The 16,946-nt window shown below is 43.3% G+C and overlaps 1 protein-coding gene across 2 annotated transcripts in view; it reads left to right on the top strand.

Moving 5' to 3' along the window:
• The window catches only part of ARHGEF28 (Rho guanine nucleotide exchange factor 28), a 263,760-nt gene that overhangs the window by 207,679 nt on the left and 39,135 nt on the right, over nucleotides 1-16,946 (top strand). For both annotated transcript variants that reach the window (XM_008161933.3, XM_008161934.3), the window contains 6 exons: nucleotides 3,860-4,114; nucleotides 5,579-5,655; nucleotides 8,745-8,923; nucleotides 10,019-10,110; nucleotides 12,042-12,224; nucleotides 13,934-14,062. In XM_008161933.3, coding sequence (XP_008160155.3) covers nucleotides 3,860-4,114; nucleotides 5,579-5,655; nucleotides 8,745-8,923; nucleotides 10,019-10,110; nucleotides 12,042-12,224; nucleotides 13,934-14,062 — 915 coding nt within the window. The remainder of the gene's footprint in view (nucleotides 1-3,859; nucleotides 4,115-5,578; nucleotides 5,656-8,744; nucleotides 8,924-10,018; nucleotides 10,111-12,041; nucleotides 12,225-13,933; nucleotides 14,063-16,946) is intronic.

Raw genomic sequence — 16,946 nt, 5'->3', positions numbered from 1 at the left:
GGTCAAGGATAGCCTATCAATAAACAAACACATATCAGTGCAATGAATGCATAAATAAAATTGCCAGTTCCAAAGGTTAGCTTATCAATTTTTATTATTATTGGGGTTTAGTGTGTTGTAATAACATGAGCTGGGTTTGGAGTTATGTGAACTTGCATTGCTATTGCATATACTTGGTTCTGCCGCTCATTAGTTGGGCAAGTTTATTAAATGAGCCTCCGTTTTCTCCACTACCAAGTGAGAATAATGATCCTCATCTGACGGAATTGTGAGGATCAAGTGAGGTTGTCTCAGGAAGTGCCCAGTGCAGAGCCTGGTGCAAACAAGGGGCTCAGTAAGTGGGAGCTGTTTTCATTCTCCTCATTATGATCAGTTGACTTAGAGTTAATGAAAGTGGTGCCCTAGGATACTGTGTGAGATCAATGGGATTTTATACGCCAACGCTAAAAAAGTCAACTCTGACATTCCTTTTTGAGAAGGGGTCTAGGTGAGTAGGGGTCTAGGTGAGTAGCATCTATTCCTCGTGTCCCATTTTTGTTGATCCTTATAATATAAAAGAAAATAGAAGCACAATATACAGAGAAAAACCTCATAAATATTGTTTTCAGCAAAATAATGAAAACAAAATCAAGACTTTCATTGTGTATTATGTTCATACTAGTAGCCCTGCACACGAATCCGTGTGCCAGTAGGTCGCTGCCGCCCTCCTGTAGCTTCCCCCCTCCCCGCCTACCCACCTCATAGCTTGCAGCCCTGCCCCCTCCTGTAGCTCTCAGCTGCCCACTTGTAGTTCGCTGCCCCACCCTCCTGCAGATCTGTGATCCAGTGGTTATGCAGTCAGTCATTATGCCTCAGGGTATATCGGATAACTAGCATATTCCTCTCTTATTATATAGGATATACAATACCTCACAGACTAACATTTGTCAGATTGTATTAGGTCCACTCCAACAATCATCCCATGCCATATTCCTGGAAGAATGAATAATAGTGATTCCCTAGTGTGTGTCAACCAGGATAATTATGACATATGGCTCCTCACACACAGCTGTCTGACCTCCTTAGGTCAGAGCTTCCCAATGGTCAGTCTCTCTCTTTCTCTGGCTACTGAGAACATGGTTCACATGACTCTATTATGGCAATGCTTCTCAAACTTCATTAGGAGTTACCCTTCACCTGGGGACTGTTTACATGTTGTTTCTGATTCAGTTAGCCTGAGGTAGAACCCAAGATGTGCATTTCTAACAATACTCCCAGGTGAGTCTGATGCTGCTATACTTTGAGTAGCAAGCTATTGTAAGATAGTAATTTGTCCCTGAAGGTCAAGACTTTGAGCCTTTTCTTGGCCTTACCCCAAGTCACCTTGTAACTCAAGATTGACTTTCTCTACTCAACTTTCCTACTATGAAATATGCTCTTTAGAAAGAACTTTGGTGGGGGGCGGGGTGTATGCTGCTTATTGGGCAGTAGGCGTAGTAAAATAGTGAGGTGTGTCCTTTCACTGGCCATGAGAAAGACTCTTCTTTGTTGAAGATGAGTGTCTGCATCTATTCCTTGAGCTTTTCTGACAGATCCTCATGTATCTAAGACATTTAGGCCCTTTGGAGGGCTTGTTCTCACCCCACTGGACTGCTATTCCTTCATATTTATTTCTGCTGCTCTGGGCTCTAGAGAATCTTTGATTTTTCTCTGCCAATTTTTTTTTTTTTTTTTACATCTTTTAGCAACTTCTAACCTCCTGAAACGTTTTCCCCTTCAGTTCCTTTTGCCTCAATAAACATCAACTAGGTGGTTTTTTAAATCCTCAACTATAGAAAATAGCTACACTCGGTTTTATCTGGAGTTTCAGGATGCTGTTCCAGAAACTCCTGCAGAGATTTTGCTTAAGATAATCCAGAGATAAGAGCAGGTGGCCAATGTTTTAAAGAGTAACAACTAGACTCGGTGATCATCTACTCTGTTGGCATGAGCCACTAGGCACAGTGCCATGGTCCAGTTTTTTAGTTCAAAAATGTTTAATATGTATTATTGATATATTAGAGGCCCGGTGCACGAAATTCGTGCACGGAAGGGGGTTGTCTCTCAGCCCAGCCTGTACCCTCTCCAATATGGGACCCCACAAGGGATGTCCGACTGCCCGTTTAGGCCCGATCCCACCGGGCCTAAACAGGCAGTCGGACATCCCTCTCACAATCCAGGGCCTAAACGGGCAGTGGGACATCCCTCTCACAATCCAGGACTGCTGGCTCCCAACTGCTTGCCTGCCTGCCTTCCTGATTGCCCCTAATTGCTTCTGCCTGCCAGCCTGATCACCCCCTAACCACTCTGCTGCCAGCCTGTTTGCCCCCAACTTCCCTCCTCTGCCGGCCTGGTCACCCCTAACTGCCCTCTCCTGCAGGGTTGATCACCTCCAACTGCCCTCCCTTGCAGGCCTGGTCCTTCTCAACTGCCCTCCCTTGCAGGCTGGGTGCCTCCCAACTATCCTCTCCTGCTGGCCATCTTGTGGTGGCCATCTTGTGTCCACATGGGGGCAGCTATATTGTGTGTTGCAGTGATGATCAATCTGCATATTACTCTTTTATTAGATAGGATAGAGGCCTGGTACAGGGGTGGGGGCCAGCTGGTTTGCCCTGAAGGGTGTCCCGGATCAGGTGGGGGTTCCCTTGGGGCATGGGGTGGCCTGAGCGAGGGGCCTGTGGTGGTTTGCAGGCCAGCCACGCACCCTGGCAACCCAAGCGGAGGCCCTGGTATCTGGAATTTATTTTCCTTCTACAATTGAAACTTTGTAGCCTGGAGCGGAGCCAAGCCTGGGGCTCCCTCCGGGCCGGCAGCCATTTCTGTTGGGGTTATAATTGCAACTTTGTTGCCTTAAGCGGGTGGGCCCGGCCAGGGTGTGCGGAAAGCTTTGCTTCCCCTGTTGTTGGCGGCAACCCTGGCCTGCTCTCTCAAGCTCCATTCTGCCGCCATTTGTTTGAATTTGTTTACCTTCTATAATTGAAACTTTGTAGCTTGAGTGGAGGCTTAGGACTGGCAAGGGCAGGTGGAAAGCTTGGTTTCCTCTGTTACCTAGGAAACCTTGCTCTCTGTGGCTGTAGCCATATTGGTTTGGGTTAATTTGCATGCTCGCTCTGATTGGATGGTGGGCGTGGCTTGTGGGTGTGTCAGAGGTATGGTCAATTTGCATATTTATCTATTATTAGGTAGGATTTATCTTCCTGCGAATGCACTTGTAAAATGTAGTTTTGAGTATTTTATGGAGGAAGGGATCCAAGAAAGCAATGGAGTCTGAGGCCCATTCAAGGCATCCTGAAGCTCTAATTTATGAAAGGACTTCAACCTGGGCCTGTGGCTTGGTTAAGTTCTGAGAAGCTTGGTGTGGGGATTACTTGATTACCTGTGTCTGGGAAGGTAGAAGGAAGGCCTAACTTAGTATACATGGTGGGGCAAAAGTAGGTTTACAGTTATTCAGATGGAAAATAATTAATAAATAATCCAAGAATAAACCTTGTGTTTTGCGTACTCACAACTGTAGCTACTTTTGCCCCACCTTGTATGTAAGACATTCCCTGCTCTAGGAGGAAGGTCAAACCAGTCTCTAGAAATCAGACATCCTATTTTCACAGTGTTTCAGCTGAAGCACATCTGATAAGCAAATCTTTTATAATTAAATATTTTAATGGTTCTTTTGGGAGGAGGGGTGCACAGTGATAATGTGGTATTTGAATTTAATCCAACATTTTTGTTCAGAGACTTTTGCTGTTTGGATGATACATTTAACTGTATTTAAAAGTATAGGAAAAAACTGTCTCCCTTAGCTCTCTGGCTTATTGTATCATGTTTCTTTCTTTTTCCCATGCAGAAAACACGGAAGAACATAAAGACTTATGCAAAGCTCTTTGCCTAATAAGAGACATGATTGCAGCAGTGGATTTAAAAGTCAGTGAATATGAGAAAAACCAAAAATGGCTTGAGATCCTAAGTAAGATTGAAAACAAAACATACACCAAGCTCAAAAACGGCGATGTGTTTAGGAAGCAGGCACTGATAAGCAAAGAAAGGACTCTATTACATGACGGCCTTGTTTTTTGGAAAACTGCCACGGGCCGTTTCAAAGGTACTGTGGTACTCCCAGACCAATTTCTCCATTTTTCACACATGATATTCATTTAACAGAGGACAGCTTTTCAAAAGATAAATTGTTCAGAAATGTAGGCACAAACCCTGGGTCAGTGGAAAAATTCCTGTAGGATCGAGTTGTGAATACCTATAGGCAATGTGGCCAATGCTACGAACCTTTTTAGTGGCAGTTTGCAGCTCTAAGCAAAAGTCTTTATGTATATCTTATGAATGTCCAAGTTTGTGATGTTTGAATCAAAGGAACTGAGAATTCTGCTAATGGTTGGCACAGAAATGTTAATCTGGCAAATGTGATTTAAAGGGGGGTGGCACACCTGCACACCCAGCTCAGGACTAGCCGGCCATGGAGGGGAGGAGTGAACTCTGAATGTCACGTTCGGTACTGAGTAACATACTGCAAAAATAGACACGTTTACATTGGTGTAGATGCTTCCTCAGTACTAACAGCAATAACGTGACTCCACTAATCTGGTCCGCGTTATAACAGTTTATTCAGATTCTTAGGGGCTGATTCTGTAGCTAGCATCTTGCCTGACCTAGGCTTTCTCAACCCTGGCCACACTCTAGAATGGCCTCTGGAGCTTAAAAAATTTACTACTGCTTATCTCCTCCCAGAAATTCTGAGCTTATTGGTCTGGGATGAAGCTCAAATATAGGGGTGTTTAAAAACTTGCAGGTGAGTCTGCTGCACAGCCAGGTTAAGAACCTCTGGTCTGCTCTCCTTGTTTTTAATGCATCCAACATCCTCAGGTAAACACTGAGAGGTTGTCAGTCCTATTGGAGGATTGTCAAGTTTCGCCGGTGATTGCCACTAATGACTGAAATGGGATTTGTTGGTCAGCAACTTGCCACGTGGCGCCTAAACATTAACCACAATTAGAACATTAACCAAACTAAAATATTAAGCACTGTCTATAGATCCTGTGTGTCCGCTCATTTGCTCTTGATCCACTTTGCAGAATCATGAGTTTGATAGCTCTGTCAGAACGGTCAGTGGTATAGAGAAGATGCGTTCTTGTGAACAATTTGTAAGAGAAGTATAGGATCTAGATGGAACAAAATAGCAAATTTTTATATATAATTTGAGCAGAAGCTGCCCTCTAACATTTTTAATTAGCACTTCTTTTCCCCCATAAAATAACAGCTTGCTCCATTCTATTAAAACTTTTTGTTTAATTGGATATTTTTCTTCCTTTTTAAAAGTTACAACATTAAATTTGCTGGAGATTTAGCAATACTTACAGTGACACACATAAACATGCACACCTAAACACAGCTTGTCTGTTAAGTTATCTATAAAATATCTTTGGCTATCATAATGCAGGCATTTTTATCAAAGTTTCATAATTAGATGAAGTCTTTTTATTTTTGAAAATATTTAATGTTGGCATTTGAACTGTGGTTTGCTTCATTGATACTAACAAAGCTTTTTTCTTTGAAGATATCCTAGCGCTACTTCTAACTGATGTGCTGCTCTTTTTACAAGAAAAAGACCAGAAATACATCTTTGCAGCTGTTGTAAGTATATGGCCATGTGATGCATGTTTAATCCCACATCTCCTTGAAAAATTCCTGACATTCCTGGTGACATTATGTAGTCATGGGTGAGAATATGCCCCTGTTATATTCCCATTGTAATTAATGACTACAGTGTTTAGTAACAAACATCTAATTGGATTTAAGTAGCATGATGAGCATTGAGTTATCACAACCAGGATAGGTCGTTAGCTGGCTCAGCAGTTTAACCAATTATGATACACACACACACACACACACACACACACACACATGTATATGTATATATATGTGTGTATATATATTTAATCTTTATTGTTGCAAGTATTACATAGGTTCCCCCCCCCCCCCCCATTAACCTCTTCAATTATGAAAAGATTGCAGTAGTTTGGTACTGGCTGGTGAACAGGCACTGCCATAACTCCCCCCCGCCCGCTGCCGTGACCCTCTGCCATCTGGTTCTCTAGGTCAGCACATTGCCTCTTATCACATAGTGTGCAAGTTGTATAAAGATCAGAGATGCTCTCCCAAAGCTACACCAGCAGAAAACCAGAGGCCTTAACCAAGTCCCCAATTTCCTGATCTGTTTGGATTGTATATATTGCAAATTTCATGACCACCTACTGATTTGTCCAGCAACCCCTCTCGGCTGTGACCTGGGTACTCTGAAAGAAAGCAGAGTAAATAAGTGGGCTGTTTGACCTGTGGTTGGCGAGAAAACAAATTTACACCACTGCTTTATAGAAACGAAGGTTCCTCAAAACCAAAGACCTAAAGGAGAAGCAAATCCTGCCTCCTTGGGCCAGACAGCCTGATGGTGGATCAAAGAATTAGGCCCAGCATATGGACAACGGTTTTGTTTTCTACAACAACAGAGTGTACGGATTGAGAACCAGCTGTGATGCTTAGCTTACAGTATAACTTGAAATATTGGACCACATTTACCATGAAATGGGACTTTAGGGATGCAACCCACCAAATGCCAGGTTGAAGGCAGCCACAACTCAGCTCCTCTTGGTAAAATGTGTTTGGCAATGGACAACAGTGAGACGGTGCTGATACCGTTTCCTGAAGATGTTAGCCTAACATGTAGCTGCCAGCTAAGTCCTTGCGGATGTCAGGAAGCAAAAGAGGAAGCATTATCCTTAAAGAATCAAGTGCACCCTACTGTCAATCAGATGCTTTTTAGTTGCATCATATACATTTAGTTGACACAGCCCATGTGTCACAAATATCTTATGGTCAATAACTTGAGGGAATTGATGCATTGGCTAAGAGTATGCAAATATCTGTATTTCCTGGTTCTCATCTAAGTATTTTATAAAGTTATCTTCATGCTAATACCCACAGGTGAGATTCTCTGTCCCTTGTACTATTAGAAAGACTTCTTTAGTAAATGCTTGCTACGTGTTACAGAAGACATGACGAATTTGGAAATGGCCAGAAGATAAACAGCTGAAAAATAGCAAGAGGATGGAATAGCTGCCCTAAAAGATAATTCTGTTTGTTTTCAAAGAGGACTCAGCTGGAAATGGCAGTAGGACTCAAATATATAAAATGAATAGGAAAAAGCAGATGTTTTTACTAAATCCTGGAATGCTGAGTGTAGGAGGTTGTCTTGGCATGTAGATGTGCAAGTTGAAACGAGGAGGTGACCTTAAGGTCTTGTCATCACAGTGGAATCACAAATAGAATTGCTCAACCATAGAATCCGCCACCTTGTGGAATCACAGTGGATATCTTGTAACCATGGGGCTAAAGGTGGCAGCTCCTGTTCCTCTTCTGTGGCAGAGCCTTCCGTGCCTACAGCGATGTGTGCCTGCACACACCCTCAGATGTGGTAGGGCTGTGGGTGCTGGGAGAGCAAAGCCAGCACTAGAGTCAGCAGTGAGGCAATGAGCGGCATGTTCTGGTAAAGGCGTCGCTCCGTCCACGAGGGAGAAGCAAAACCACACACTGCAACTTACACTATAAACGGGTGGAAGCCACAAACCAAGGAAGAGTCTTCATATTTACCCCCAAAACTTCAGCAGGCATTCCTTTGGCCATTCTTCCGTCTACGGCTGCCTCGCTACATTACCATATTCAGTGTCTCATTCATCTCTGAATTCCTGAGACTTAGAGGGAACAGTGGTCACAGGAAGTGTTGGGAGAAGAGGTGACTTAATCATGGATTGGATGCCAAGTTGTATACTTCCTTCCTATTTTCCTCTGTTAGAATTAAGCTAAATCTAGTTCTACAGACATTTATTGAGGGCCTGCTCATGCAAAGCACTGTGTCAGACATGAAGATGAATTAGACCTATTCCTGCCTACCAAGGGGTCCCCTGGTTGGTAGAAATAAGAGAAATTTGCAGGTAGAACTGTGGAAGTTGTGTTGCTGCTCCTCTGATAGCAGGAGACACTGGTTATGCCAGGGGAGTCTGAAGCCTGGCTACCTCCTTCTTGCCTGTCATTTTCACATTCTACTCCTTGGTACCTGGAATTCTGTATCTGTCCCCTTATTGAAACGGTGTTGTTGTTAACTGCCAAATCCAAGGGACTCTTTAGGTCTTCCATCTCTCTCAATCTCTTCGTAATACTTGATATACTATTTCCTATCCCAAGCCTTTCTAGAAAAATTCCTCCACCCCTGACTATGGCATTTTGATGTGTGTGGTTTATTTTTCAGTGCTCTGATGGTTCTCTCTTTTTAAAAGTTGTCCTTATTTTATTTTTTGTTGCAAGGTAATTTTATTTACTTGCAGCAATTAAAGGAGTTGGGATTTATATCTGAAGCTCTGCCTCCCCATAGGGAGGCTTAGCGATTGCTTATGCACACTCTTTGGTCAATGACGTGTTGGTTTCTTTAAAAGTTGTCCTTTTAAACCACCAATTCTTGAGGACAAACACTTTCCTGTATCTTTTCTTCCCACCCTGTCTTCACCATAACTGTTCTATGGAGCTCTTGCCAACTTCCTCAGCTCTTGGGAAAAGACTGAAGTGATATTAAGACTTACCTAACACGGTTGCTTTCCTTCGCTAATGTGCTCTGCCAGACCTCACTTGGGATGGGATGCTGTTTCATCTGCACGCCCTCCTATTTTACGCAGGACCAGAAGCCATCCGTTATCTCCCTTCAGAAGCTTATCGCCCGAGAAGTTGCTAATGAGGAGAGAGGAATGTTTCTGATCAGCGCTTCTTCTGCTGGCCCTGAGATGTATGAGATTCACACCAATTCCAAGGAGGAGCGAAATAACTGGATGAGACGGATCCAGCAGGCAGTGGAGAGGTAACGTTTCCTTCTCCCCATAGGCTAGGAAATGGGCTGGTTCAAAGGGGAGCATGCTCTAACGGTATCTCCCTTGCACAAAAACTTTGCCTCAGCCCGAGCGGTCTGCTCCCCTGCACCTGCCTGTGATAGGCCCTCACCTGCAGCTTTGTCCTCCCAGCCTCCCTGCATGCAACCCCCATCCTCCCCTCTGCCTGCGGCAACCCTACCCATCTTGATGCAGCTCATGTTCATCTCCTTCGCGAACACCTCTTTGCTTCCATTGGCTCTTTCTTACCTGAACTTCTTTAACATGCTCTCTAAAGCATTTATTTGGTGCCTGTCATACACTGCCTTGTGGCTGTAATCATTTTCCATGTATATATGTTTATTTATTAGATTGGAAGCTCCTTGAGGGCAGGGGCCATGTCTTATGTTTCTCTGTGGGCTGAATTCTGAAGAATCATTCAATAAACATTTTTAGATTAGTGGATCTAAGTGCTCTAGGTCAATTTACTCCTCCTTACTGTGCACAAGCAGTTTTTTAAAAAATATATATTTTATTGATTTTTTACAGAGAGGAAGGGAGAGGGAGAGAGAGTTAGAAACATCGATGAGAGAGAAACATCGATCAGCTGCCTCCTGCACACACCCCCTACTGGAGATGTGTCCGCAACCAAGGTACATGCCCTTGACCAGAATCAAACCTAGGACCCTTGAGTCCACAGGCCAACGCTCTATCCACTGAGCCAAACTGGTTAGGGCACAAGCAGTTTTTATAAATGGGGGTGGGAGAGTGGGGTGATCATTTTTAATGGTAATTTGATTCATTAGATCTTGAATGATGTTACATAAAGTTCCTCATTGCCACTGCACCCCACCCAACCTGGCGCCCTACTCCCATTCCCTATGCTGCTGGCTTTGAGGGCTCTTACATTACGTGAGGTCCTTTATATGCTCAAGAAAACCAAATCCCTTGGCCAGGGGTCATGTCGAATTCTCTTTATGTTGACTTTTTCTTTGAATGATTCTACTGCCTCTTCTGTGTCTTTCTAATGACCCCAAAGGTACTTGGACTTGGTTTGAGTTGTCTCTCTTGACTGTTGTCTTTTAAAGCTGCCCAGAAGAAGAAGGGGGGAGGACAAGTGAGTCTGATGAAGAGCGGCGGAAAGCTGAAGCAAGAGTGGCCAAAATTCAGCAATGTCAAGGTACAGTGCTGGCACTTGTGGTTCCCTGGTTGTTGTGTGTGTCCGTGGACGTTGAGAAAGCCCAGGTGTCATGAATGGGAAGCTATGGCTGACTGATTAACCTAATTCCGTGCATGCAAGGCCTATTCCAGTGGTCAGCAAACTCATTAGTCAACAGAGCCAAATATCAACAGTACAACGATTGAAATTTCTTTTAAGAGCCAAATTTTTAAAGCTTAAACTTATTCTAACGCCACTTCTTCAAAATAGATTCGCCCAGGCTGTGGTATTTTGTGGGAGAGCCACACTCAAGGGGCCAAAGAGCCGCATGTGGCTCGTGAGCCGCAGTTTGCCGACCACTGGCCTATTCTAACCACTCTCAAAAAAAAAAAAATACTGGTACTAGGAGTGCTTAAATAAGGTGTATCTCTCCCTGCTTCCTCCTTTGTGATGAAGAACATAGTATTTTTAAAAGCTGCGGTACATATATACAATGGAATATAACTTGTCCATGAAAAATAATGAAATCTTACCATTTACAACAGCATGGCTGTACCAGAGGGGTATTGTACTAAGTGAAATAAGTCAGAAAAAGACAAATACCATATGCTTTCACTTGTATGTGTAATCTAAAGAAAAATATAAATGAACAAGCAAAACGGAAACAGATTTATAGATACAGGGAACATTTTGATGGTTGCCAGAGGGGAGGGAGGTGGGGGACTGGGTGAAAAAGGTGAAGGGATTAAAAAGTACAGATTGGTAGTTATAGAATAGTCACCAGGATGTAAAGTACAGCATAAGGAATGTAGTCAATAATATTGTGATAACTCTGTATGGTGCCAGGTGGGTACTGGAAATATCAGAGAAACACTTCGTAAAGTATATGATTGTATAACCACTATGCTGTACACATGAAACTAATACAAAATAATATTGGATGTAAAAAATAATATATTTTTTAAATGTTTGCACATGACACATATGAAACAGTAACTGTGAGGGGTGTGGCACCGGTGGTTCTAAGAACTGCTGTCCAGTGGTTTAGTTTTAAGGCCCAGCACTGTCAGGGCACAGTTGTATGACTGTGATTAAGGAACACAAGAGCTCTGGTCCTCAGTTTCCAAGTCCGTGAAATTCAGAAATTACGTCAACTCAGTGATTCTCGTCTCTGGCTGGACGTTAGAATCACTTGGGGTAGGTTGTTCAAAATTCTGGCGCCTGGGCCCCACCCTCAACCAATTCAGGAAGAATCTGTTGGAAGTGGGGTGCAGACATTAGTATTTTAAACTCTCCCAGGTGATTCTGAGGCAGATAGAGAACCCCTGGATTAGATGCTGGTTCTTATAACTGGCGACTTGTACCTCTTAATTCCTTCCCCTTTTTCACCCAGCTTGGTCCCTTTAAGCTTGAAGAATCCTGTGACATGTTGAAATCAGAGGAAAATGATGCATGCAAAGCTGGTCAAAGAAATGGGATGTTTAGGAATAGAAACATGAACCGCTGTGCTTGGTTTTGGCCAAGGCTGCCTGGAGCCGGAGCAGTTCCAGCCTTTGCACTGCTTTCCCTCGTGGGTTTAACTCATTACGGATGAGCCGCCTCAGTGTCATTCCCGAGCTTAATGTTTAGTTGTAAGAGAAAACAGCCCCAGCAAAGAATAGCTTTTGCAAGTTTTTGTGGAATTAGGGGACTGGGAAAGGAAACGGACATTTATTGAGGACCCCGTTTATAGGAAATACATGGGAAGCTCAGAGAATTAGGTCATTTGCTGGAGGCCGCAGTCACTGAGTGGAACAGTTAGGGTTTGAACGTGGATCTGTCCCACCCAACAAGGTTATTTTACCTGTTAGATCACACTGCTTGCTAATCGGCAACTTCTTTGTCTTGTAACGTGGATTTTCATAGTTGTTAAGTTCCTGTGATAACCTTCTACGGTAAATGCTATTTCGTAGAAATACTCTGTAATCAAGACCAACAAATCTGTACGTATTTGGAGGAGAAGCTGCATATCTACGCTGAGCTTGGAGAACTGAGTGGATTTGAGGATGTCCACCTGGAGCCCCACCTCCTCATCAAACCGGACCCCGGCGAGCCTCCCCAGGCGGCCTCCTTACTGGCAGCGGCACTGAAAGAAGGTAAGTTGCTTCCAAAAGGATGTGGTGTGACCAATTCAGAAAATGTTTACTGTGTCCCTACCATCAGCCATGCACTGTGGTCTTGGTGCTGAGGATATCTATATATATAAAAGCCTAATATGCAAATTGTGCCTGCGCGAGTTTGACTAGGGCAGTGGTCAGCAAACTGTGGCTCTCGAGCCACAGGCGGCTCTTTGGCCCCTTGAGCGTGGCTCTTCCACAAAATACCACGGCCTGGGTGAGTCTATTTTGAAGAAGTGGCGTTAGAAGAAGTTTACGTTTAAAAATTTTGGCTCTCAAAAGAAATTTCAATCATTGTACTGTTGATATTTGGCTCTGTTGACTAATGAGTTTGCCCACCACTGGACTAGGAGACTGATCGCTTGCTATGATGTGCGCTGACCACCAGGGGGCAGCACGGAATGAAGGAAGGCCCTGGTGATAGAACTTGGCATTGAACACCTGCTACCTTGTAGAGCCGTTAGTTATCTGTCTCTCTCTTCTCCAATCCGCAGACTTTCCTTACGAGTTATCAGATGCCCAGTAGCCCACAGAACAGAGAAGGTTATCAATTTGCTAAATTAAATCATTGGACACAGTGTTTTGGAAATGTTTATAGGGTCCTCAAAATAATACTATTCCACATGCTAGTTGAAAATCTTTTATGGTAAATAGAAAACTTCACTTAAAATCTTAGGTGTTTGTTTAAAGTGAGAATCCCCTTTTTTCTCCCCTGAGACTCTGATCCAATAGGTCTACCATGAGGAATGGGAATCTTTTTAAAGGCATGTTTGGAGAAATACTCTTTTTTTAAAAAAAATGATTTGAGAGAGAGAGAGAGAGAGAGAGAGAGAGAGAGGAAGGGAGGAGTGGAGAGGAGAGGAGAGGGGGAGAGAGAGAGAGAGAGAGAGAGAGAGAGAGAGAGAGAGAAGCATAGATGTGAGAGAGAACATTGAACCTATAATGTGGGTATGTGCTCTAACCAGGAATTGAACCATCAACCCTTTGGTGCACAGGATGACACTCAACCAACAAGCCACACCAGCCAGGACCAACACACAAGCCACACAACCCTTTGGTGCACAGGATGACACTCAACCAACAAGCCACACCAGCCAGGACTGGAAACATATTCTTTTTGAAGAATAACTAACATTTCAGGGTAGCAAGTCTTAAAATCCTAATGCCCAATATCATATTTAAATTAATTGATTTTTCTTCAGCACACTCATTTACTGAAAGTGATATATTTTTATACAAGTTTGGTTTTTTATTGAATTCTCTATCATAAAATGATGCTTAAAGTATTGCTTTAGATTGCAGGTTGGCAAACTTTTTCTGTGAAGGGCTAGATGGTAAATATTTTAGGTTTTGCAGGCTCCATAAACTTTCTGGAACACATTATTCTGTGTCTGTGCATGTGTATGTATTTTGACTCTTTAAAAATGTAAAAACCATTTTTTTTTTTTTGCTCCTGGGCCATATAAAAACAGACACAGGCCAAATATAGTTTGCCAACTTCTGGTCTAATTGTTAAAATACACCCACACACAGGGTGGGTTTGTGGTTGTGAGTATGCAACACACAGAGTTTATTCTTGTATTATGATTTATGAATTATTGTATTATCTTCCACATGAGCAGCTATAAGTGTACCCAGTAGATTCATATACCTATTTTAAAATTTACTTTCGTTTTCCTGCTTCTTAGCTGAGAGCCTACAGGTTGCAGTGAAGGCCTCCCAGGTGGGCGATGCCTGTCAATCACCCGAGGAGGGGTGTGGAGAAGCTGCCTTGCCCGATGTGCCCAGCTGTGACGCGCCAGGACCACCTACTGCTTGTAAGTGAAACGCGGGCCTTTGCTATGAGCCTACACACAATCCCGTGTGTGAAGTGGTTACATAACACGAAGGCAACGACTGTATTCCTCTTCGAAGGGGACGTAATGCATTTCTTAAAATTTGAAAAACCCCCGAGAATAAGTACACTAGCCTTCTTTACATGTGATAATGACTCTGTTGTTACAAGGATAAGGACTGAAGGAATAGTCAGCTGGTGGGTTGTATTGTTGTTGCCCAAGCAAGCTTTGTACCTCCCCCTAAACTTACTAATTTTTTATATAACTTATTGAATACAATTTTAACAGATATTTTCAACTTTTTTTTTTTTTTTTTTTTTTTAGAAAACAAGACCTTTAATTTAATCTCCTCTGCATCAGTGGAGAAAACAGAACCGAGCAGAGTAGGAACACACACACACACACACACACACACACACACACACACACGTGTGGTGGCAGGGTTAAAAGCAGTGGATGGACCTGGAGAGTATTATGCTCAGTGAATAAGCCAATCAGAGAAGGACAAGTACCATATGATTTCATTTATATGTGGAATCTAATGAACAAAATAAACTGACAAACAAAACAGAAACAGACTCATAGATACAGAGAACAGACAGCTGTCAGAGATGAGGGGTGGGGCTGGGTGAGAAAGGGGAAGGGATTAAGCAAAACAAAACAAAACAAAAAAAAAACACCTCTCATAGACACAGACAACAGCATGATTGCCAGAGGAAAAGGGGGGTGAGAGGAGGTGGAAGAGGGTAAAGGAAGGATAAAGGGTGAACACACAATACAGGTTATAGATGATGTATTAGAGAATTGTACACCTGAAGCCTATATAATTTTATTAACCAATGTCACGCCAATAAATTCAATTAAAACAATCTTCAAAAGAAAACGGAAAAAAACAACAACAACAAACAAACATAGCCGAAGTGCCAAAAGATTCCTGATTAATGTTGTCATACACTTCGGGTTAGAATTTATTTATTAAAATACTGTTTCAATATTTTTTAAATACAGAAAAATAGAATGTAGAGAACTGATTTAGGTAATTTCTCTAAACCTAATTATACTGTTTTTGTATAGTGGTAAGCTAAATATTTAATTTTCCAAAGGTTACTGATATAAGAGCATGCAAAGATATTTACAACTATAATTTTTATTATGTTCGGGTGATAAAAACCTTACTCCCACCAGGTCTTCCATGTCTTTTAGTAGCTAGAAATTGGAGGATTAAATTGTCTCAGAATTTCTCTACAAACATCCACTGGTTAAATAAGATGAATGGAAGCGGTACCGTTTCAAAACTCTATACATTTCTTTTACTAGCGTCCGTAATTATTTTCCCCCTCTTAAGTTCTGCTTTATCTAATCCTGGGTTTCTATTTTCAGAATGCGCACATATGTTTTTCATTTCGACACAGCCCAGATTCATCAGGGGAGTTGTACTGCCCTGGGTGATTTCCTCTTTAAAGAAGAACCTCATTATGCCATTAAGGAAGTTCTGTCTAAAAATACGTGTAGGGATCTGCCGCCCTCACCCTGGGACAGCTGGGAGGGGCCGTGTTCGGCGGCACAGCTGCTCCGAGCACAGGGCCACGCCTTCCCTCCCCGCAGAGCAGGCAGCCAGGGTTCTCCCTGTCGGTGTCCACATCTCCCAGGACATCTGCCACAACCACCAAGAGGCTGGTTCTGATGTCAGGCTTCACGGAGAGGAGGGGCAGGGGCACGTGGATGGGGTCCTGTACCCCCAAAGACCTCTTCAGCTCCGGGCTGGACTGGAACGCGGTACTGCCAGAGTTTGATTCTCTGTGTAACGTGGATGAGGACAAAATACCATCCCTACCTGAGGGTCTATACCGAAGGCTCAGCCCCGGGTTTGACTGTGAGACTGTGTCCTGCTAGGTCAGGCCCAGGTCCGTTGGAGGATATCGGCCAAGCAAGGCCCTCTGTTTGAGGCCTCAGTAGAGCTGATCAGGTGGGGGGAGTACAGTCTGCTCCCTATAAAGCTCTGCAGACCCTCTCGTGCCCTCTGAACTGACCACAGGAACAGAGGGACCTGGCCTAGATCGCCTTCCGCCTTCATGTGCCCCACCATCAGCTGCCTTCCCCATCGGAGGGTCCTCGTTCCTACGAGGGGGGAAGAGAGAGAGAGAATGGCTAATGCTTTTGTTTATGCTTTTGGCATCTCGCTAAGAGTTAAGAACAGTACCCAAGAGGGGAACCAAGGTTTAGTGACAGAAAAGCCTTTATAAAATGCCCCTTCACTATATACATGAGCAAGTGTTAACTGGCGTGGGCAAAATGAACGGACTTTTTAGCTGATATAATTTGAAGTCATTTCTGCTTAAACAAAAACTTCTTTGTATGAGAGGACTCTCGTTGAAACAAGGAGAAAACAGTATTTCCTTTATCAGAAATAAGGTTTCAAGATGGCACTGAGGAAAAAAAACACACATGAACAGAGTCACAACGTCTCTGTTTCATCAGCGTCCTGATTGGGCCTGGGTCCAGTGAAATTCTACGTGTGAGAGGGCGTTAGGAGGTTTTGTTTAATCCGTGTAAGGGGAGCCTATAATCCCACCAACGGAGGTTTAATGAATGGAGTGACATCTGTAGGTGGTACTTAAAAATATTTCTGGAGTAGAACTATTTCAGTTTTTATAGGTTAAATACACAGTAGCAACAGTGTTATAAATTTAGAGCATCAACAAGAGTTGCGAGAAAAAAAAATCCACTTGGAAATGGTGTTTGAAAACCAGTTCCCCTCCTGCTGTGGGGCGAGTCCTTCCCGCTCAGCCTTGTGTCTGGCCCGCTGCTCTCCACCGGCCACCGGGGAGCCTGGCGCAGACCGCGTCCCTGGCTCTGGGCCTGCCGG

This window comes from Eptesicus fuscus, chromosome 4, assembly GCF_027574615.1.
Source record: "Eptesicus fuscus isolate TK198812 chromosome 4, DD_ASM_mEF_20220401, whole genome shotgun sequence".
In the NCBI taxonomy this organism is placed as follows: domain Eukaryota; kingdom Metazoa; phylum Chordata; class Mammalia; order Chiroptera; family Vespertilionidae; genus Eptesicus; species Eptesicus fuscus.
This window is presented reverse-complemented; position numbering and strand designations above follow the sequence as displayed.